The 22277-nt window shown below is 44.0% G+C and overlaps 2 protein-coding genes across 4 annotated transcripts; both read right to left on the reverse strand.

The window, feature by feature from the left end:
• Window positions 1-1145: 1145 nt before the first annotated feature.
• On the reverse strand, window positions 1146-21367 carry LOC120679949 (chitin elicitor receptor kinase 1-like). Of its 3 annotated transcripts, XM_039961610.1 has the most exons (11): window positions 20772-21367; window positions 6863-7012; window positions 6297-6342; window positions 6143-6263; window positions 5840-5929; window positions 4764-4857; window positions 4526-4677; window positions 4318-4412; window positions 4080-4218; window positions 1781-1885; window positions 1146-1674 (listed from the first exon to the last, which is right to left on the reverse strand). In XM_039961610.1, the coding sequence occupies exons 1-11, from the start codon at window positions 21061-21063 to the stop codon at window positions 1558-1560; spliced, it is 1401 nt and encodes a 466-aa protein (XP_039817544.1). In that variant the 5' UTR covers window positions 21064-21367; the 3' UTR covers window positions 1146-1557. The 3 variants fall into 3 exon arrangements, 2 of the variants coding, with proteins under 2 accessions (XP_039817544.1, XP_039817542.1); XR_005677395.1 differs by having other exon boundaries at window positions 4109-4218; window positions 6143-6342; XM_039961608.1 differs by having other exon boundaries at window positions 6143-6342.
• Window positions 21363-22055, reverse strand: LOC120679951. The gene has a single exon (XM_039961611.1). The coding sequence runs from the start codon at window positions 21882-21884 to the stop codon at window positions 21399-21401; it is 486 nt and encodes a 161-aa protein (XP_039817545.1). The 5' UTR covers window positions 21885-22055; the 3' UTR covers window positions 21363-21398.
• Window positions 22056-22277: the final 222 nt, after the last annotated feature.

Consider the following 22277-nt stretch of genomic DNA (forward strand, 5'->3'; position numbering starts at 1 on the left):
ATCCAAATCATAGCAAGTGCAAGTCATAGTAAAAATCCAGAAATTGATTACAACCAGCGGATCATGTCTAATGTATCAGATGATCCGACAGTCCCAAGATTACAAGCACCTGATCAAAGCTCTACTCAACAGCAGCAGAGACTTGAGAGCTGGAATCTCTTCAGTACGAGATGATCTGATACTAAGGGTCCCTTTGGTTCAGCTGTGAAGGTGCTTTGGCTTCCAAAATAAGCTAAAGCCAAACTAAGGGGAGTTACTTCCTCCTAGCTGCTTCCACGAATCTGCTTTTTCGTAGTTCATTCTCCAAACCACTATCGGGGTGCTTTTAGCAGCTCTGAGGGTGAACATTTCAGCAAAATTACCCACAATGCCAGTTCTTATGAGCGTACTGGTATGTTCTTTCTTTCCCCGACGCCTCTCTCGCTTACTGCCCTGACGTGGCATTGCCCTCTGGTGGTGGCGCCCCTTTGCCTCCTCCCCTCGAGCCTGCGGCAATGCCCCTATCCCAGTCACCACCGCCCATCCCCACATCCGCCGGTGCCCCTCCCCCACTCCTCCATCTCGTCCCCGCTCCCTCTCAGGCGTCCCTGCGGCCCGCCCCTCCCCGGCACCCCTGCGCCTCACCCCTTCCTAGCGCACGAGCCTTGCTCCGCCAGTGCTGACGCAGCTCCACCGGGGGAGCGGGTGCGCGGTCGTGCTTCGTCTGTGCGGGTGCAGCTCTGCCACGGCGAGCGGCCCTAGCCCCGGTGCAGGTGCAACATCACTGACCAACCAAGAATCAACTGGTGGTGGTTGGAGATGAGAGGAGAGGAGGAGGTGGCCAGGAGGAAGAAGATGGACGATTGGGGTCTGCTCCTCAGTGCATGAGAGGGGGAGAGTTGAATGGGTGGACTATGAATGACATGTGGGGACCGCTCGTAAGTGTTTCCAAAAAGCCACATCTGTTTCACCAAATGGCTTTTAGCTTTCTCAAAGCCCAAAACCGAAAGTAGCTTTTCCACATTTCACTGCTCATAGCTACTTTTTCAAAAACTACAGCTTAACCAAACACACCATAAGGTTATGGATGTTGGAGTGTCGGACTAATTACTAGACTATTATGCAGAGAAGATGTCAAATAACAAAAGATTTTTGGAAGAAGTCTCTTCAGCGCCAGACAATGCAACACTGGATTAAGCGTGGGATCAATAACGCAAGCAAAAGTTGCTTTGGGTAAAGGGGGAAAACGGCTATGTAGCTAAAAAAGTGTACGGATGGTCTCCGGCCGATACCTGCTATGACAATGCATTTTTCATCCGGTGCTCTTGCATTTTTTTTATAGCTATTGGAGCAACGGCTATATGCTCTTATTGAACTATTTATACCCCTTCTACTCGCCCACTTGGGTTGCTGGAGTGTTATTGCCAGATTAGACCCAGATACAGCATCACAAACGGCACAAGTAGGCCCCAAATAGACAATCGCATCAGATAAGCAGGTAGGCTATAATATTAACATGAGTCACCTCCTTGTTGTGAGGTTCACACCATGCCTTGGTTCTCTCTTGGATCAAAGTTCTCATTCCATAACTCCCTCATCCATGAATGACAGCGTCATCAATGCCACCACCACTGATCTCATAGTGGGTCTAGACTCAGGGTCTTCCTGCGTGCACGCCCTCGCGAGGACCGTCATCTGCGAAAGGCAAACCATGTGTTAGGCGGCCGTAATTTCTGAAACATAGCACAGTGGGTAAAGGTAATTCTGCAGCTGCATTTCTCAGTCCATGAGCGATTCTTGCCTTGAGGATGGAGTCCATGGGGTAATGCTCTCCTAGTCCTAGGGCCGGATCAATCAGCCTCCGAAGGCCTTCTTTTGGATCCTGTGCATTGAGAGCCTCCTCAAACTGCAGTTTTTAGGGTTGATTATTGGTGAGTCAGCCGAAACATGTATTATTGCAGGCAGGAAATGGTTGTACTACTACTACTTCGAGCATCCAATGTTTGTACCGTGGCTTCAAAAGCACTCACACATATATATAATTGCGACAACAAACAGTGATTTCTCTGTTGTCTACTGCCTAAACATCCATGAGCATGACAACAGTGAGAACTGGAAGATCAACAAAATAATCACCATTCAAATTAAAGCTGGATTTACTAAAAGCTAGTGCAAGTAAATTAGTACCTGCCCCCATAGTAATGATGCAAAAGAGCAGAAAGTTTTTCTTTCCTAAAGAAATTGGCAAAAGGACTTCTGGCATTAATTTCACTAAATGAGAGTGGCAGGTGAACCACTAAAATGTAGAACATTGTAAGGAACATGGCCACATTAGGCCACCGCTTGTGATTTTGGTGATTGTGTGATAACATAATCAATGGAACTAACAAGTTTGTGAGATTACATTTATAGGATTATTAGGTCTCATGGATGATGTCCAAACCATCTCCAAGACGTCCAATTCACCACAGAGATGTGTCCAATCCACCGCTGAGATGACAAGTCGCAGTGAAAAAGCAGAGATAGAATATATTGGAAGTGTCCAAATGACCGCAGCGATGAATTGGATAAATAAATGCAAAGTCAGCTACACCGGTTTAACCGACGGCCCAGCACCGGTGGAACCTGTGATCACCGGATAAACCGATGCTGGGGCTCCGGTACAGTTGGTCTGTGCAGAGATGAGCCAAGTAAAGAAGCCCGAGTGGCACCGGTTGAATAGGTGGTGCCAAGTTGAGGCACTAGTGCAAGCACCATACTATTGACCAGAGAGCATGTCAAGTGGCCAGGACGCAATTCTTCAGCACCAGTTTAACCGACGAGGCGTCGGTGCAATGCACCGGTCTAACCGGTGACTACTGCGTCAGCATGTCAGGAGGCCAACGGCTAGCTCAGAGCCGTGAGTGACCGGTTACACCGGTGCAACCGGTGCCCTGCGCAGAAAAGGCCCAACGGCTACAAACGGCTCTATGGATTTGGTGGGCTATATATATGCCATCCCCCGGGCATTTGAAGGTTGCTGGAGTTTAGGAACATCACACCCACACCCAAAAACATCTCCAAACCATCCAAGAGCTTAGTGATCATATCTTTAATTCTTAGCACCTCCTTGAGACAAAACAAATTAGAAGCAATTTTCTCTTATCCTCGTTTGTTCCTTCCTTTAGATAAATGCTCGAAAATCCCCTTACAATTGCAAAAAATTGCAATTAGTATTCAAAATACTTCAATTGGCACGCACAAGAAATAGGCCAATTCGGCAACTTTTTGTTCAATTTCTCGTGGAGTAAAAAACTTCTCATCAGTACGAGTCAAGGGAATGACCCCTGGCCCCGGATTTCCATATAAAAGGATACGACGAGGATAAAGACCCTCTTTAACCTGAATTCGAATTGATTGGATATCCCGCACAAGGAATCGAAAGTTAGCTCTTTAGTGAGTGAGATAGCAAGGTGATTTACCTTTGTGAGCTGGTTCTAGAGTGAACCACAAGAAGAACTTGGTGCGCCGACCTCTTTGAGCCTTGTTGGCTCGTCGGCAACGTCAACGACCCTCCGACTTGGTGTGGAGCGGCGTCGACATCCTTGTGCGGGGAACGTGGAGACCCCCACCTTCTTGGTTAAGCTCCTTAGTGGAAAACGGGATCAAGCTGACCGTGATTGTGTTCACGGAAGAGATTTGATTGCCGGGAAGCGATACTCTGTGTGAGTGCTTCAACAGCGTGGATGTAGGTGCACCTTGGTGGCAATCCGAACCATGGGATAAATCCTCGCGTCGAGAGTTTGCTTCCTCTCATCCTACCTTTAGCTTCCGCATTTATTCTTGTAACTTATGTGCCTTTACTTTTTTAGTGTAGTTTCTTGCTAGGATTGGCTATAGGTTGCAAAACTCTTTTGGGATGAGAGCTTCACACTAAGAAGAACCATAGTTGCACATTTAGATAGCACGTTTTAGTTTAAATATTGTGCGAACTAGTTGGAGCTACAGGTTAAGGTTTTAAGTTGCCTAATTCACCCCCTCCCCCTCTTAGGCTAGAGCACACGATCACTTTCAAACATGAAAAGCATAACATAAACAAGTTGATTTATCATTATAGTTACCAGATAAACCAATCCCATTGAGTCACTACCAGGTTCAGTTGATCTCACTATAGCTTCTTTGGCTGAAATAAGTTCATAAAGAACTACTCCAAAGGCAAAGACATCAACCTTTCGAGAAACATCACCATATTGAGCATATCTGCAAACGTTGCGTACCATAGGTTTGTCAATGCTATATTGATCACAGGAAATGTTAATTACTCTGCAGTTTGAATAGCTAGCGAGGCGCAGGACGTACTCTGGAGGCATGTAACCAAATGTGCCAACAATTCCACGCGTAGGCAGTGATGCATTACCAACTTCTGCAAGTTTTGTGAGACCAAAATCTGCAACCTGGATTATATAGACAAAATTATTACATGAGGTGTAGGGGTAGCATTTTTTTTTTGAGAATGTGTAGGGGTAGCATTTATTAAGCAAATAAAATACAATAACACTATTCGAACCTTTGCCCGGTTGTTTTTGTCTATTAAGATGTTTGCTGATTTGATATCCCGATGTATGTATACTGGAACAGTATGCTCGTGAATATACTGAAGACCTCTTGCTGAATCGAGCGCAATTTGAACCCTGGCAGCCCAAGACAAGGGCTCATAACCTATATGAATGTGCATGGAGATTCATTTGCAGGAAGCATCAGAACAGGTACAGACAACCAATCTAAGATGCTGACCTATTACCCACCAGTTCCACACAAATGTTGGCGTAAGTTTCCATTCTCAATATATTCGTAAACAATGAACAGATACCTCTCAACGCAATAACCAATTAAACGCACCTGTGACAAGCCAGTAAACATTTACAATGACAGAAGAATGAACAAAGAAAAGGTTTAACCAGAACGAAGATAATAAGGAAACTAAATTATATTACTGTTCCTACTTACTGAAAATCCATACTAATTCAGTTACAAAAAGGATAAATAAGAAGGCCACACCCATACATATACTAAGCCTGATTTAAATTATATGAAACATACTGATGCGCACAATATTCATGTACAAGGGTGAAGTTCGTTGCACTCTTTCTAGTAAAATTTTGAATTGTAAAAGTTAGCAATGCGAAAAGGCAGTTTATCTAATACAGTCCTTGGTGGTGCTCCTGAAAGTTCTACTTCCTCAAATAAGAGATGCCTAAGGCCAATCTCAGTGCAAGTTTCATTGCACAGTTTCTAAAAACAGAGAACTAGGTAATCGTGTCATGTGGGTTTCATGGAGATGAAACTCTCCTCTCATCCCATGAAACTCTCTCTCCTCTCACCTGATAATTATCATGTCAAGTCATCAAAAATGCTGATGTGGCATATAGAATTTAATGCATGAAATTCTCTATGAAATTCCCATTGAAATTGACCTAACACGCATTGAGGTAAAATGTTAATTTATTTGGCTACCTGACATTCAGCTAAAGTTAATATTTTTAACCTAGGATGTTAATTGTTTTTGAGTAATCTCACCGACAATGTCCATAAATTTGTTTAGTCTGTCAGAACCTTTTCTGGTCTGGAACAAATGCACAAATAGATAATTATGCAGAAGATAAAAATATCTATAATTAGAATAATTTGTGTGTACTATGTCAAAATAATGTGCATTTGAAGTCGATACTTTCACTAAAAAAATTTCTAGGACAGTAACTTCTCCAAACATATATGTATGCTGATAAACTATTGTGGGAAAGTAAAAGGAAACCAAGTGCAAAATCTAATACCTAATATGCCATTTTTAGCCAAAAAAAATATAAACTAAGGAATCACTAACCAGATTCAGATGGTAAACATGTGTCAAAACATTTAACTCAGCAAGGAACTCATGAGTAGCCTGCACATCCATTTTCTTTATGGCAGCTTTCTGGAGACACCCAAAGCAAAAACATGTCAAACGAATAATAGATTGTAATGTTTGCATGATTAAGAATCCATGGACCATCACAGATTTATATCATTTTGCTATTTGTATACATTGACCCCTGTAGGAAGGCAGTAACATGTTTATGTGTTTATAAAATGTACTCCTACTTTTATACGTTTACTATCCATGCAACTGCAAAAAGTTCGAACTAACCTCGCCTCTGATCTCAGCATAATAGACAACACCAAAACCACCTTTCCCGATTTCATTACTAATGCTAAATCCCTCTGTCGCATTAAAAAGTTCTTCATATGAGAACTCAACTGATTTGTCAACAGTAATTCCTGGAACAGCTGAGGGGCTGTCAGCTTGACTGCTTGACAATGCAATTTTGTCCACGGATGATGTAGTAGCTGGAGGAAAATAGATAGTTGTAGCTCAGAAGATTGTAGAAACTCCACTCGATTGTACGGAGTAATAGTCAGTAAAAACGACTATTAAAATTAAAGAGGCACACTTCATTGTACGGAGTACCACAGTGCTCAAGGGTAACTAAGTCTCTGTGCACTAACAAATACACTTATGGGTGTTTCAAAATTACCTTTGGTTAATTTAGAATATACCAAAGATCCTTGTGCACATAAAGACACATATGTAGGACACAAACGCTAGCTATTTAATAAACATGATTTTTTTATTTCTTAGCTAGACATAGAAAACAATTGCTTTGGAAGTTGAAGCATCTGAGGATCAAAGCACAAGATACTCCAACAACCAAAACCAACATATGTGCCCTGTAAGTTGCTGGTAGGAACGAAAAAAATCAACTTATTACAAGAGTACAGTCAGGCTTATAAATGCTTTTCTACAGAAGATGAAAAAAGAGTAATTTGCATGGTAATTTACATAAAGAGAAGCCCAACGTATCATTACCATGTAGGATAGAATCTTCAGAAAATGGAAGCACGGCAGCCTTTTTAGCCTTTCTTCGCCTATAGAATATGATATATAAAACCACTCCCAGGAGGAGTGCAGCAAAACCACCACCAACTCCTGCTATCACTCCTACAGAACCTCCATTTCCTGAAAAATGTGTAAAAAATACATTTTTTCTCACATGAATAACTGTTTAGAATCTCTATTAAAAACCTTAAAGCAGAAAGAATAATTAGTTCGCAAAACTGACAGAAGATGCATGCATGTACTGCATAAGGCGAGGATGCTTATCAGTATTACATGCACAGATTTGTTCACCTACTAGTGTATGATGCTCCTTGCATATGTACTATCTCCCTAATTTGGAGTCTGAAAAAATATGTGTATTATTGTAGTAATTCAATATGAAAACACAAATGTGACTTTGTTCCTTATCTAATTCAGCTAGCGATACTACAGGAATCACACGCTTTGCCGTGTGCCAAAGGCAAACAAGGCAAAAGACCAAAACTACATGGCAAAATGTTTGTCGTGTGTCACACACGACAAAACACTTATGGTATACAAGCGTCGGCAAAAAGGATCTTTATCGTGGATCGTTTCTCGGGCAGACGGCAAAATCTTTGCCGTGTGCTGTTCTGGCTCATGGCAAAAATGTACACTCGGCAAAATTTGAATAGGAAAAAACCCAAAACAAATGGCAAAAAAAAAAGATCATTATCGTGGGTTGTTTCTCGGGCACACAGCAAAACCTTTGCCGTGTGCTGTTTTGGCCCACGGCAAAAATGTACACTCGGCAAAATTTGAATCGGAAAAACCCCGAAACAAATGGCAAAAAAAAGTTTTTGATCAGGGAAGGACCCCATTGGCCAGCGCCCTCCCATCCCCGTCCAAGTCGAAAGTCGCGGCATTTTTCGCGTGCTACACAGCCGGTAGGATTCGAACCCGCAACCTTCTGCTCGTGTATAACATCCTTTACCACTACACCACACTCTCACTTGTATCTACACTCCATTTTCTTTCCCCACATATTATACTAAACTGAGTGTAAATTGCTTGTTTGAAGCTCTAAATAAATTCAAATTAAAAAGTCATCAACTGCAAAGTTTCATAACTTGTTGAGATCTACAACTTTTATTTTGAATGTTTTTCCATCCGAGATCGTTTACAAAATTTGAAATTCACTTTGGCACACCGTGTGCCAGATGTAGAGCACACGGCAAAGCATGGTCATTTGTCGTGCTTTGATCTGACAGAGCAGACGGCAAACATCTATTTTTAAAAAATTTCTACCTGTACCAAATTAATTAGTTAATTAAATATAGCAAATAAAATACAAAATGTACCAAATTTAACACGGTGTTGTATGTGAAGAACAGAAAAAGTTTCGAGGTGATAAGAAAATTTTTTTATTAGTAAATCATGTGAAAAAAACACATGGCAAAAACATAACTTTGCCGTGTGCCAAAATAAAGCACACGGGGCCCAATATTTGCCTGTGTTTTTTGGTGATACATGGTAAAAAAGTTGTTTGCCATGTGCCCAAAAGTTGTCCACGGCAAATTTTAGGGCACACGGTAAATGTGCTGTTTCCATAGTGCTACAGCTTACGCGCATTGAGTCAACCGCTGCCGAGCTCTTCCCACGGGGGTCTCCTCCTTTCTCCTAGGATATACATGCGACTTATCTCTAGTCCTCTACCACCTGATCATCTGATCTCCAATATACCACCCGCCCAACTGTAACACTGCCCACCGCCACCACGACAACTCCAACGCAGATTTTCCCCAACTGTACGTCACTGCTACTACTAGAAAACTGCACATTCGTCCGCGGCCGTTATTACCTGTCACGGCTTCGGCCGGTACTAACGTGGAAATTTAGTACCGGGCCAATGGTACAGTGGCCATGGGAGCCTATTAGTACTGGCTGGTGGCTCCAGCCGGCACCAGCCAATATTAAACTGCCTCCAGAAAAATTAGTACCGGCTGGTGGCTCCAGTCGGTACTAAATATGGAGCTTTAGTACCGGCTGTAGCCACCACCCAGTACTAATGCTCCCACTATAAATCGGGGCTTCTTCCTCCCCAAACCGAGCCAGCGCCCATTTCATCAGAGAGCTTGCTCGAGCTCGGTTTCTTCTCTCGTATTAGAGTTGTGCCACCACTTGATCCATTTTTTTGTGTGATTTGTACTCATCCAAGTGAGCCAGAGGTTCGCAACTTCATCCTCTCTTGATTGATAGTCTTTATGCTTCACTTTATGCTCCATAGTTAGAGAAATTTGTGACTTTTGGAAATAGTGAGTATGTGCATGATTTCTTTGATTTATGCAATGATTTGAGATATATAGAACCGATGACTTGAATGTGGGAGTAGGTTTATTGGCTAGGTTATATGTGGATAATTTTTAGACATATTTTTCAATCATTTTCTATATATTAGAAATGATTGTAGTATATTTTTTATTTTTAGATTCAGATGAGCATGTGGATAGTAGAAATTTTTAGAATAAGTGTAGACACTTCAGTGATTGTAGTAGACATGACCATATTGTGGATAGTTTATTTTTTAATGAATTATTGAAAGGAGTATAATAGAATTTTTTGTATTATGAATGGATTATTTTGACACTCTAGTGATGTATTTATTCAGGCTCACATTGAAACCATCTAGAAGCTAAAAAAATCTTTATTTCAAAACAAGTATACGTCATTAATCTCAATCCAACAGTGACGGCACTACCTTTCGGGGATACACGATGAGCTATATGGACATCGCGAATTGGCTGGTCGCATCACCAGTACTTCCGATTGATACGAAGACAGCATTTGACGCAGTCAGCGCAGCCGTTGTTGCACTGAGAGCATATCAACGAGCACGCTGCTTGTGCCAAGCGCTGTGTTCCTATTAACCGAAAATATTGGTGCTGCGACTGGCCGATTGGTGACATCCTTGTACCGCACCGTGTTCCCTCGAAAGGCATTGTCTTCACCGCAGGGTCGTGGTTACCGACATATACATTTTTCGAAATAAAGTTTTTTTCCTACTAGATGATTTCTGGATATTGAAAAGAGTGTTCGCCTGAAACTGAAGGGTGTTAAAATAATTAGGAGATATAGAGATTTATTTTAATTAATTAGATATTTATTTCAATTAATTTATTTAGGTTTTTCGGATTGAGAATTAATGTGATTTTGTATTATAGTTCACAGACACTTATCAGCAACTGTGAAATATAAACGAAGTAGTGTTGCTATTGGGGCATTAGTCACATTGTGCCTGCTCTGTCACAGCTCTTTCTAGACCCTTCATTATGTAGATAGGGGTGAGGTCATGACCGAAGAATAATAAGGCCTTAGACAGATCTGTGACATAGCACGGCACACAATGATGACTAATGTCTCATTAGCAACTCTAATTTGATTATATTTCAGACTTGGTGGTAACAAGAGTACACTTTAATTGTAATTGTGAGAGCAAATTATTATTTTATTTTATTTTATTGTAATTATTATTTTATTGATGTATTGTAACTGTGAGATTATAGACACTTACCAGCAAGTGTGCAAATTAATGTGATTTATTATTTTATTGATGTATTGTAACTGTGGAATTTATTCAGATTTTTTTGTAATTGTGGCAGTTTATAATCATGTGTAAAGTAATAGTATTTTCCAGTAAAAATGGCTTCAGCAGCTGGAGGGAGTGGCGCTGGTGGGAGTGATCGTTGTCCTTCTGGAGAAAAGGGCACAACTCCAGTAGGTCGTCGCTGCAAGAAACCTAGTGCTTTTCATAGGGCAGCGCTCCGTTATTTGGAAAAAGAATATAGAGAATATGGGGCAAGGGGCGAGGAATCTCCGTTTGACCTTGAGGATTTGTTGCGGCGTTATGGTCCGTCACCACCAAACCCGGAGGTTCCTGCTCCGCCATCTTCTTCTGGGCCAAGCAAGGACGGTTGAAAACTTATGTGTTGTTGTGCGAATTTTTAAGTTGCATGTTTGGTTTTGGGATATTTGTGTTAGTTTTTCGAATGCAATCTATGTATGTGTTGTTGAATAAATTGTGTTGGATGTAATAAAAATGTTCGTTATTAAAAAATTGTAGATGGATCGACAATGGATGTACGGCCAGCGGTGCACAATGGCGTGGATTAACGGTCTTAAAACTTTCCTCGATGCTGCTGAGGCCCACAAGTCGTCGAAAGGGTTCATGTTGTGTCCATGCCACATTTGCAGAAATCAAAAGGAGTTCTCAAAAAGACATACTCTACATGTCCACCTTTTTTAGAAGGGTTTCATGGATAACTATACTATTTGGACCAAGCACGGTGAACCTGGAGTTCCGATGGAAGACAATGAAGAAGATAATAATGATGATAACATCTCAGACTGGGCTCACTTGTATGAAGCTGGTGTCTTTGAAGATGAACCAATGCATGAGGCAGAAGCAAATGCTGCAGAAGAACAACAACCACCTGACAAACTAGGTCTGGTCTTAGTCGATGCACACAGAGACGCTGAAACTTTGAAGGAGTCAAAGAAGTTTGAGAAGATGTTGGAGGATCACAGAAAAATGTTGTATCTAGATTGCAAGCAGAGGTTTAAAAAATTAGGCACCACACTGGAAATGTTGCAGTGGAAGGCAGCCAATGGTGTTTCAGATAAGGGATTTGAGGAGCTACTAGCACTTGTAAAGAAGATGCTTCCAGAGGGGAATGAACTGCCCCCGACAACTTACGAAGCCAAAAAGATTGTTTGCCCTCTTGGGTTAGACGTACAGAAGATTCACGCATGTCCTAATGATTGTATCCTCTATCACGGTGAATACGAGGAACTGGATGCAAGCCCTATCTGTGACGCAAAGCGGTATAAGATCAGGCAAAATGATCTTGGTGATGTCGACGGTGAGCCCGCAAGGAAAAAAGTACCGGCTAAGGTGATGTGGGATTTCCCGATAATACCACGCTTTAAGCGCTTGTTCAGAAACAAAACAAACGCTAAGTTGATGCGGTGGCACAAAGAAGAGCGCAAGCAAGATCAGCTGATAAGACACCCTACAGATGGGTCTTAGTGGAGAAACATGGATAGACAATTCCCAGATTTTGACAATGACCCAAGAAACATAAGGTTTGGTTTAAGTATAGATGGAATGAATCCATTCGGTGAGTGGGGGAGCAGTCACAGTACATGGCCTGTGACCCTTTATGTGTTTAACCTTCTTGGCTATGCATGAAGAGGAAGTATATATTGATGCCGACGCTTATCCAAGGCCCCAAACAACCTGGCAATGATATTGATGTGTACCTAAGACCGTTGGTTGATGAGCTTTTATTGTTATGGAAGCCAGAAGGTGTACGTGTGTGGGACGAGTACAAACAAGAGAATTTCGATCTCTGAGTATTGCTTTTCGTAACCATCAACAATTGGCCTGCACTTAGCAACCTGTCCGGACAGTCGAACAAGGGATATCAGGCCTGCACCCATTGCTTAGATGAAACCGACAGCTTGTACCTGAAAAATTCTCGGAAGGTCGTCTATATGGGCCATGGTCGATTTCTGCCCCTCAAACACCCCTTGAGAAGAAAAGGGAAACATTTCAAAGGGGAACCGGAAACTCGTGCTAAGCCTATATTCCTTGACAGAAAGTGTGTTTTCTCGATGATAAAGGATGTTCATGTAGTGTTCGGAAAGGGTCGCGGCAGCCAACCAGTTCAGAATAATGAAAACGGCCATGCCCCGATGTAGAAGAAGAAGTATATATTGTAGGAGCTACCTTATTGGGAAGCCTTAGAGGTCCCCAATGCAATTGACGTCATGCACCATGACCTGACAAACAATCTTTGCATGAATGTACTAGGTTTCCTTGGTACTTATGGCCAGGGAAAAGATGCACTCGAAGCAAGATGCGACCTGAAAGAAATGAAACAATGAGAAGATCTTCAACCTGAGAAGAGAGAGAAGGGACAACACTACTTATGTCCTGCTCGCTACACTCTCAGTAAAGAGAAGCAAAGCATGTTTGATTACTTGAACAATATAAAGATACCGTCCGGGTACTCGTCAAATATACAAGGAAGATTAAACATGAAGGAAAAAAGTTCACAAATTTAAAGTCTCATGACTGTCACGTCCTGATGACGCAATTGCTTCCAGTAGTGCTGAGGGGTATTCTATCGGAGAATGTTAGATTGGCAATCGTGAAGTTATGTGCTTTCCCCAATGAAATTTCACAGAAGGCAATCGATCCAGAGAAGCTCATACAACTACAGAATGACGTTATGCAATGCCTTGTCAGTTTTGAAATGGTGTTTCCACCTTTGTTCTTTAATATTATGACACATCTCTTGGTTCATATTGTCAAAGAGATAAATATTCTGGGACCTGTATTCCTACACAACATGTTCCCTTTCGAGGGATACATGTCAATTCTTAAGAAGTATGTTCGCAATCGTTCTCGACCAGAAGGATGTATCGCCAAGGGCTATGGAACAGAGGAGCTCATTGAGTTTTGTGTTGACTTTATTGATGATCTTAATCCAATAGGGGTCCCCATGTCACGCCACGAGGGAAGACTGAAGGGAAAGGGCATACTAGGGAAGAAATCTAATATGCACATCCCAGAGAGTGAAATCCGCAAAGCAAACTTCACAGTTCTACAAAATTCATCCCTCGTGGCTCCATATATGGATGAGCACATGAATATCGTAAGGTCTGAAAACTCAGGGAAGCCTGAGGCCTAGATTACTAGGCATCACATTGATAACTTTGTTGTTTGGCTTAGAGAAAAGTTGATGGGTGACGGCACGATTGCAGAGCAACTTTAATGGCTAGCAAGGGGCCCATCAATGACAATCATGCAGTACCAAGGGTACGAGATTAATGGGTATATATTTTACACAAGAGTTCAAGACGAAAAGAGCACCAATCAAAATAGTGGTGTGCGTATAGACGCAATAGGCACTGATGGAAATAAGGACAGCAACTTCGGAGTCATAGAGGAGATATGGGAACTAGAATATGGGCCTTTGATGATTCCTTTGTTTCGGTGCCAATGGGTGAACCAAGCTGGAGGCGGCATAACGATAGACTGGTACGGGATGACAATTGTGGACTTCAAAAAGATTGGATATAAAGACGAACCATTCGTCCTAGCCAAGGATGTCGCACAGGTGTTCTACGTGAAGGACATATCAAGCAACCCTAGGAAAAATTCAGCCAAGACTGATGACGAGCCAAAACGTCACATAGTTCTTCCAGGAAAACGGAAAATCATTGGAGTTGAGGATATTTCGGACAAGTCAGAAGACTTTGATCAGTTTGATGACCGTCCTCCGTTCTCGGTTGATGTTGACGCAAGCGTCTTGTTAGCCAAAGAGGACGCTCCTTATTTACGCTGCGATCACGACCAAGGGACGTTCGTCAAAAAAAATTATAAATGTTCCATTAAATAATGTTGAGTTATAGTATTGTGTATCCATTATGTATTACTTTATTATTCATTTCATGAAGTGATTTTTTGTAATATATATTTTCATTTTGTGATCATAAATAATATAAATTAGTATTGTCTACATATGTATTAATTATGCATCCTGTGTTTGAATCATCAACATGATCTCCTTCATTATATACTCCACTATTACCATTTTTCTTAATCTAAATTACATATATTAGCATTTCCATTATTATTTTTAAATATGTTACAGACCAACAACATTTTTAAGGAAAATAAAACATTTTTTCTAATATACCTGTATTCTATAATTATTCATTATGCAAAGTGCCCTAAACGATTTTTGCATGCTCAAAATGTCATATCCTTCTATTTTTTAATGCCATTGTCAATTTATTACACAATACAAATGGATAATTCATAAACCAAATAACAGCTGCCAATTAATAATTGTAGAATTTAGTACCGGGCAGAGGCTTGACCCGGTACTAAACTGCCACAACCAAAATTTCCCGCCAGCGGTGGCTGTTTAGTACCGAGCACAGGATTGGCCCGGTACTAATGTGAGCAGTTTAGTACCGGGCCGTGGAAGCGCCCGGTACTAAATGCCCCAGGAGGCACTTTAGTACCGGGCGCAGCCACGACCCGGTACTAAACTGCCGTCCCTATATAACCCGACACTTAGATATTCACGGGCCATCCCTATCTCTCGATCTCCCTCGCTCTCGCTCTCGTTGTCGTCGCTGCCGCCGTCCCGCGACCGCCGCCGCTGCAGGACCTCTCGCCGGACCACCACGCCGACCTCCGCCGCCGGACCTCCACGCCGAGCGCGCCCTTGCATGCCAACCCGCGGCGCGCGTCCCACTCGCCGGTCCCTGCCTCGACGCCGCCCTGCCGCGCACGCGCCCTCGTCTGCCTTCGCTAGCTTCTTCCTAGACTGCCGCGCCCTTGTCGCCGACCCACCGCCCCGGGCGCCCCCTTCGACGCCGACACGTGCCACGCGGGCCGCCTTCGGTAGACCGCTGCCGCCCCCCCCCCCCCCCCCCCCCCCGGCCACCCCGACCGCGCGCCGCCCCTGGACCGCTGACCAGCCCCCCTCCACCCCCAGACCGCCGGCGCCCCTTCCGCGTGCTCACCGGCCGTAGACGGCCCGCCACCCCAGTTCGACGCAGGGCAACGTAAGCCCTTGCTGACGTCTGCACTACTACGTGCTGACGTCAGGTTTTTTTAATTATTTGGACTATTGTAATAATTGTAGAAAATAGTTAGAAAATATAGAAAATTGTTAGGAAATATAGAAAATAGTTGGGGAATTATAGAAAATAGTTAGGATTTTTAATTATGTTGGAAAAGTCAATAATACATAGGAAATAAATAGGAGAAAATAGTTAGGAAATTATAAAAATAGGTAGAACACTATGGAAATAGGTAGAAAAATCATAGATAATTTAGAAAATTGTTGGAGGATCATGGAAAATTGTAGAAAATTGTTGGAGAATCTTGGAATCATTTCATTATTGTCCAAACTTGTTAGAGAATCGTAGAATCATTTCCTTATTGTTGAAAATTGTTGGAAAATTGTATAATCATGTATTATATATATGAGTTTAATATTTTTTATATTATTGCAATATGATGTATTTCTGATGTATTCATGTTATAAATTTCTCTTATATTGGTGAAAATTTCATATTATCTGTTGTATTCATATTATCACGACACGTAATTCCATACGTATTTCTGTTATACTTTCTAATGTATTTCTAATGTATTCATATTATCACAATACGTAATTCCATACAAGAACTCCGCATCTTATATAATTTTGCATATCACACATAACTTGGCGTATTATTATATGTTTGCATAGGGATCGAAATGGATCCCTTTCAACGTGATTTCGAAGACGAGTACGCCCTCCAAGAAATGATCCAAGAAGGCACCCAGTCCGCAGCGTGTTTTCAAGAGGATCAAAACGAGGATGATGGCAGCCAGTATCTCAATGATACCGGTGATGGCGATGCCAACACTATGGAAGAAATGCATGTCGAAGATGACATCCCCGAGGTAACCGGAAATTCGATCACAGGATATGGGAGACTTATGAATGACAAACATGTAGTAACATATATACATATATATAATTTCAGGCTTCCGGATCGAAGAGCTCGAAACGTAAACGAGGCTCGAAGAAAAAGATGGAGGATTGTACCACGATCACCTCATTGCACCCGGATGGGGTACCCAAGTCTCCCAAGGGGTTAAGACGACTGTGGTGAATCAGTGCGGATGTTATGTCAGGGAGAACATCCCCATTAGCTTCAAGCTCTAGAAGAAAACCAAAAGCACAGATTTATGATGCTAACATCGTCCCTGAAATAGAGAAGCAAATGCTATGGGCAGATGTCAAACAACACTTCGGTTTCCCAGAGGACAAAGAAGAAATCTTTAAGGACTGGGTCATGAAGAAGAAGGCTATTTCTTTCCAGACATTCAAGAAGAACTTGAACAAAGACTACATAAAGAAGGGCCGCGTGACAGACGTCGAGAAGCACTTCAAGAAGCAACGTCCATTTGGGGATGCATTTGTGCAGTACAAACTATCCGAGATCAGCGAGAAAAGGATAGTACAAGCCAAAGAGAATGCGAGCAAGTAGATACACTTTCATCATCTTGGGCAAGGAGGTTATTCGACGGCGATCCCCAAATGGAAAAAAAATGGAAGACGACCTCACTGCGAGGGGAATCGTACCGGCGACTTTTTACTGGCCAGAGCGAGCAAAGCATTTCTTCTACGCTCATGGAGGCTCCCTAAACCCGGAAGATGGCTCGCTTATTACTAGCGACGCCATAAGAGAAGCGGCCAACAGGCTGGATGAGGCACTAAAGGCCTTGTCCGAAGGCAGTTTCAAGCTAGACAGAGAGAAAGATGAGCTGACGTACACTCTTGGAACACCGAAACACACAGGACGTGTGCGAGGTATGGGTGTAGTCCCATGGAAGCATGGCTTCAATGCTGACATTGAGACCTATCGAAGCAGATCCAAGAAGAAAGCTGAATAGGAAGATAAGATGCGTGCCCTAGAACAGAGGATAGCTTTGATTGAAGGGGCAATGGCAGGTAGCAGCCAGGCACACCAACAAGAAGCCAGATCAGCCGCCAATTTGGAGAGCAGCCCCGGCTCGCAACGCCGTAGCAGCGTCGCTTCCACAGAGCACCCAGTCGGAGGTCAACCCACAATGGTTGCGGACGAGTCAGAACATTACTGGGTGGATCACATCACTGTGAGGACACCCTGCGAGCTTCTGTATCAGCAGAGGAAAAAGATCAAACTGGTCGCGCACGGCAATGCTGAAGTGCCTGTCCAAGGTGGGACAATTCAAGGGAGGCCGATTCCGGAAGGATATGCTAGGGTCATGGTCGATCGAGTCGAGCCAGAATGGGAAGACCTCGACCTCGAGATCCCTGGAGGCGACAGAGAAGTGGAACTTGGACACACCGCGCACACATGGATCTGTTGGAACAAGTGGTACATACGATTGGCTGATACACCAACTCCCGGCGTCGAGCCCGTTAAGTCACCAGCAGCCCAAAGAGGTCCCAGTCACAGTCCAGCTCCGAGATAACCACCGGCAGCACATAGGAGTCCCAGTCCAGCTCCGAGATCACCACTGGCACCAGAAAGGAGTCCCGGTCCGGCTCCCAGAATAGCACCGGCTGCAGAAAGGAGTCCCGGTCCGGCTCCCAGAACAGCACCGGCTGCAGAAAAGAGTCCCAGTCCGGCTCCAATCGAGCCCGCAAGGGACCCAAGTGCCAGCTCAGGGCTTTGGGTCCCACCGTCACCACCTCCGAAGGCAAAGAAGGATAGCGCGAAGCCTTCGGTCCCACCCCCACCACCTCGGCAGACAAGGAAGAGCACAAAGGTCGCGCCGCCTCCTAAGAAGAGGAACACCCCCTAGAAGAAGAAAGAAAAGCCTCCACCACAGAAGTTAGCATACTATATAACTCAGGAGGAATTGAATGAAAGTGTGCGCGAGCACGTCAGAGCTCACTTCGCGCCAAAAAAGCCGCCACCGGTGCATCAATGGGCAGAGGCAGATAAGAAATACTTCAGATCTTTACGCCACCCGAAGTACAGGGCACCCCTATCGGACTACGACCGCCAGATCACAAAGTCCTGGGAGAAGCCAAGTAACCATCGGTGCAACCAAGTTCCCCAGCTCGGACAATAGTCCAACCAATCGATACCCCCGCTCTAAGTCCTCTCCGGCCAGGATGCAGGTACTGCTCAGTTTGTGCTGGAAAGCGGCCTCACAAAAGCTAAGCTGCTCGAAGAGGCTCCAATCGAGGTTCACCCAGGGGCAAACAAAAAACGGTTCGTGTTGGGGGAACCTCTTATGTGGGAAGAGTTGATTCCGACGCTACCATCTAGGATGCGTGAGTTGCTTGCATGGTACATGAAAGCAAGTGCATCGAAGGATGTATGTTTCCGTGCCCGAATACAAGATAGGCATTTCCATCGGGGGTTGGATGACATATGGATTGATTTTAAAAATCTTTATGATCTGTACCATCAAGACGCCCTTCACAAGTCTCTCCTCTGTGTATTTTTTATGTAAGTATACTTCGTCCTACCATTTGTGTATAGTACCATAGCTCTACTAATTATGTGTTTTCTCATCCTCTTCCTTCATTTTTAATCGTGTAGAATGAAGGTTCAAGAATGCCAGAGAAAAGGGATATATCACGTCGGCTTCATAGACCCATGTAATATACATGAGGAGCGTGTCAGCTGGAAATGGCCTAATCGGACCGAGAACAACATCCTTAGGGCCTTGCATAAGCAGAATACTTGCTAATACATTCTACTTTCGTACAATTTCGAGTGAGTTCTTTATTTTTTTCTTGACTTCACTGTATATATGTGTATATATATCCAACATTTCTTATACATATATATATATATGCATGAAACAGATTTCACTGGATCCTTCTTGTTATAGAGATCGATAAATGCCGAGTTCGGGTGTACGACTCCTTGAGGAAGCCAACATATTATTACCAGGACCTCATAAACATCATCCAAAAAGTATGGGCTGGCTTCCTCCAAAAACATATAGGAATATCGTCACCTCCAGCCCCGATAGAATTCACCACCCACTGGTACGTACGAATACATATCGCAAATCTACTGTCGTTTCTTTAATCAATATAAATATTTCATAATCCATATATATATGTATATATATAGATTATGAGACAGGCGCCAGGAAACAACCTATGTGGCTACTACGTTTGTGAGTACATGTTGGGTTTTTGCTGCCGCAGCTCGATGTCACAACATGAATACAATGTACGTACAACAACATTACTAACAATTACTTGCATTTAGTTGCGTCTAGGTACTAATTCAAAATATTGGTGTTTGTACTTGACAGATTTCTTGCATGGAGAATGACCTCATCCAACAGGAAAGAATCAAAGCAATTCAAGTAAAAATATGTGGATTCATCCTAGATGAGGTCATAAATCGAAATGGAGAATTTTATGTGAATCCAAGGATAAGTATGGGTCGAGCGGATCCGAATAAGGACATCAGCGATGATGATGAGGCGCCCAAGGACACTTAGTATCTTGTATAAATTTGTTGGACAAAACTTATGTGCACGACGACTTGTAAATATTTATATTAGAAGTACATATAATATTTGAAGTTTATGTAATTATAATAAATGTATTCAATTGTATACTAGATACGAATACACAGACATATATGAATACGAATACACAAATATATACCAATACGAATTAATTGAAACCCAAAAGAATGGAAAAATAGAAAGAAAAAAAAAAGCATTTAGTACCGGTCAGTAACACCGACCGGTACTGAAGTGCTCCAGCTGCCGCGCCTGCATGGCAGGCACTTCAGTACCGGTCGGTGTTAACCGACCGGTACTAATGTATCCCTTTAGTACCGGGCGGCCTGACCGGTACTAAATAGCAGCCCACTTAGTACCGTCCAAGCGGTACCGGGCCGGCGCCCGGTACAAACCGGGGGTTCCGGCGCGGTACCTATGCAACTTTTTCTAGCAGTGTGCCCACGCAAGTTTCTTCCAGCCTCTCCATGCAAAGACACAACATTCCACGTAGGGAGTCACCAACACCCACAACACTCGCATGTGCCATCTGCACCCGCGACACGGGTCACCACAGTCATTGAGTTGTTCAACCCTTTCTGTGCTGCTGGTGGCTCGATGTACACGTGCCTACCAAACAACAGGGGCACATGTGTCCTTTACTATTCGGGAAGGGGCACATGTACACGTTGCTCGCAGTGTATTTTTGGGAACGGAGCTAGTATATTTAGAAATGGAGATATATAGTACTAATAAGTAACAACGAACTTGGTACTTGCAGAACAATTAGAAATTGGGATAAGGTAGGTAGCTTGCTGTTTCTTTCTCCGACGGTAGGCATGAAGCTCGACGGAGCCGGTGCTAGAGGTGGCGGAGTGGGCACGGCACTAAGCGAGAGATTATAGAAGGCGTAAAACTCCACCCGCAGATAGCAGTTGTAGCCGAGCATCTCCCCTCCCCGGTTGCGTATCTCGAGCTGCTCCGTCGAGTTCCACAAGCACAGGGCGCACTCCGATGCCGTTCGGTCCCGCATGCACTGGACCATCCCGTACATGGTGCCGTTGGGGGATCCACGGTCGTCGTACACCGCCTCTCCCGTCGCAAACATCGGCACTGCCGACGCCAACTCCGACGAGCCACCGTTGGCGGCGAGATCAGAGATTTTGATCACGAGATTAAGGTATGTACTATTCCTTTGGAATACGTCCTTCCCGAAGACGTTCTGGTGGTTGTAGAGCGCCTGCCGGAAGCCTTCCTCGTAGGTGGTGGACGTGTCGGTGTCCGCGTAGCTGAGGAAGCACTTGTACCAGATCCCCGCGCGGCGGTGGCGGTTGCTGCCAGGCGCGGACCTAGGAATTTATTTTTTTAATTATTTGGGAACCAATCATGCTAATTTATATAAAAATTTAATCAAAATTCAAATATTCAATATAAATTTGGGAATCATAGGGGACAGGCCCCTGCCCGCGCCCCCTGTCTCCGCCCCTGGTTGCTACTGCAGTGTCTGTCGATGTGGAGCGCAGCCCTCTGGAGGCACCGGGAGCAGACGTCCAGCGCGGAGTCGCCGCGGCAGAGGCTCCGGAGTCCGGACGAAGCCGCGGCTGGTTCCCTCGCCGCGGGACAGGGAAGCGAAGCCTGTGGGCGCGGCCGCGGACGGCAGGGCTCGCCGCGGGACAGGGAAGCGAAGCCCGTGGGCGCGGCCGCGGACGGCAGGGCGTGCAGTAGCGCGAGCACGTTGGAGGGGAAGGTGCTGTTGACGGTGGAGGGCGGCGGCGACGACGAAAACGGCGCCGGCGCCGACGCCTGAGAGGGGCAGTCGAGCCATGTGAAACGACTCGTGGTGTCCCTGGAGGTAGCAACGGTGAGGCTCACCACAGCCACGGCGAGGAGGACCAGGCGACGGCCGTCGCGGGATAAAGACGAGGGCATGGTGTTTGGAGGAGGTAGCTCTCATGACGAACGAATGGTCATCGATCTTACTTGGATATTTGGTGTGTGATCGAGGCAGGTGGAAGCTCTTCCCCGGCGTAGACAGTAGACTTCGCAAAGACTTTGACTCTCTCTCTCTCTCTCCTCCCTCTATCATATTGCACGTCGTGCAACCGTGTTGTCAACGTAACTGGACTGGCCATAGGTTGAACACGTGCAATGTTGATCAGACTAGTAGGGAAACTCACATTCATACCTCTCATTTATTTTGAATTTTTTTTATAATACTTAGATCGAGAACTAATGCTCACATTAGTACCGGGTTTAAATTATGTGAATGTCACTACTACAAAAGCGATTTTTTGGGGCGGGTAAAAACCTATTTTTAGGGGC

This window comes from Panicum virgatum, chromosome 6N, assembly GCF_016808335.1.
Source record: "Panicum virgatum strain AP13 chromosome 6N, P.virgatum_v5, whole genome shotgun sequence".
NCBI classification, from domain to species: domain Eukaryota; kingdom Viridiplantae; phylum Streptophyta; class Magnoliopsida; order Poales; family Poaceae; genus Panicum; species Panicum virgatum.

What these genes read in the sequence shown, in the direction of transcription:
- LOC120679951 (XM_039961611.1), bottom strand. Translation starts at nt 21,884, where the DNA reads ATGCCCTCGTCTTTATCCCGCGACGGCCGTCGCCTGGTCCTCCTCGCC.
- LOC120679949 (XM_039961608.1), bottom strand. Translation starts at nt 21,063, where the DNA reads ATGTTTGCGACGGGAGAGGCGGTGTACGACGACCGTGGATCCCCCAAC. An exon ending in ACAAAAACAACCGGGCAAAG is followed by an intron (nt 4,413 to 4,525) that starts GTTCGAATAGTG and finishes TATATAATCCAG; the next exon opens with GTTGCAGATTTTGGTCTCAC. An exon ending in CAATGGGATTGGTTTATCTG is followed by an intron (nt 1,886 to 4,079) that starts GTAACTATAATG and finishes TAAAAACTGCAG; the next exon opens with TTTGAGGAGGCTCTCAATGC.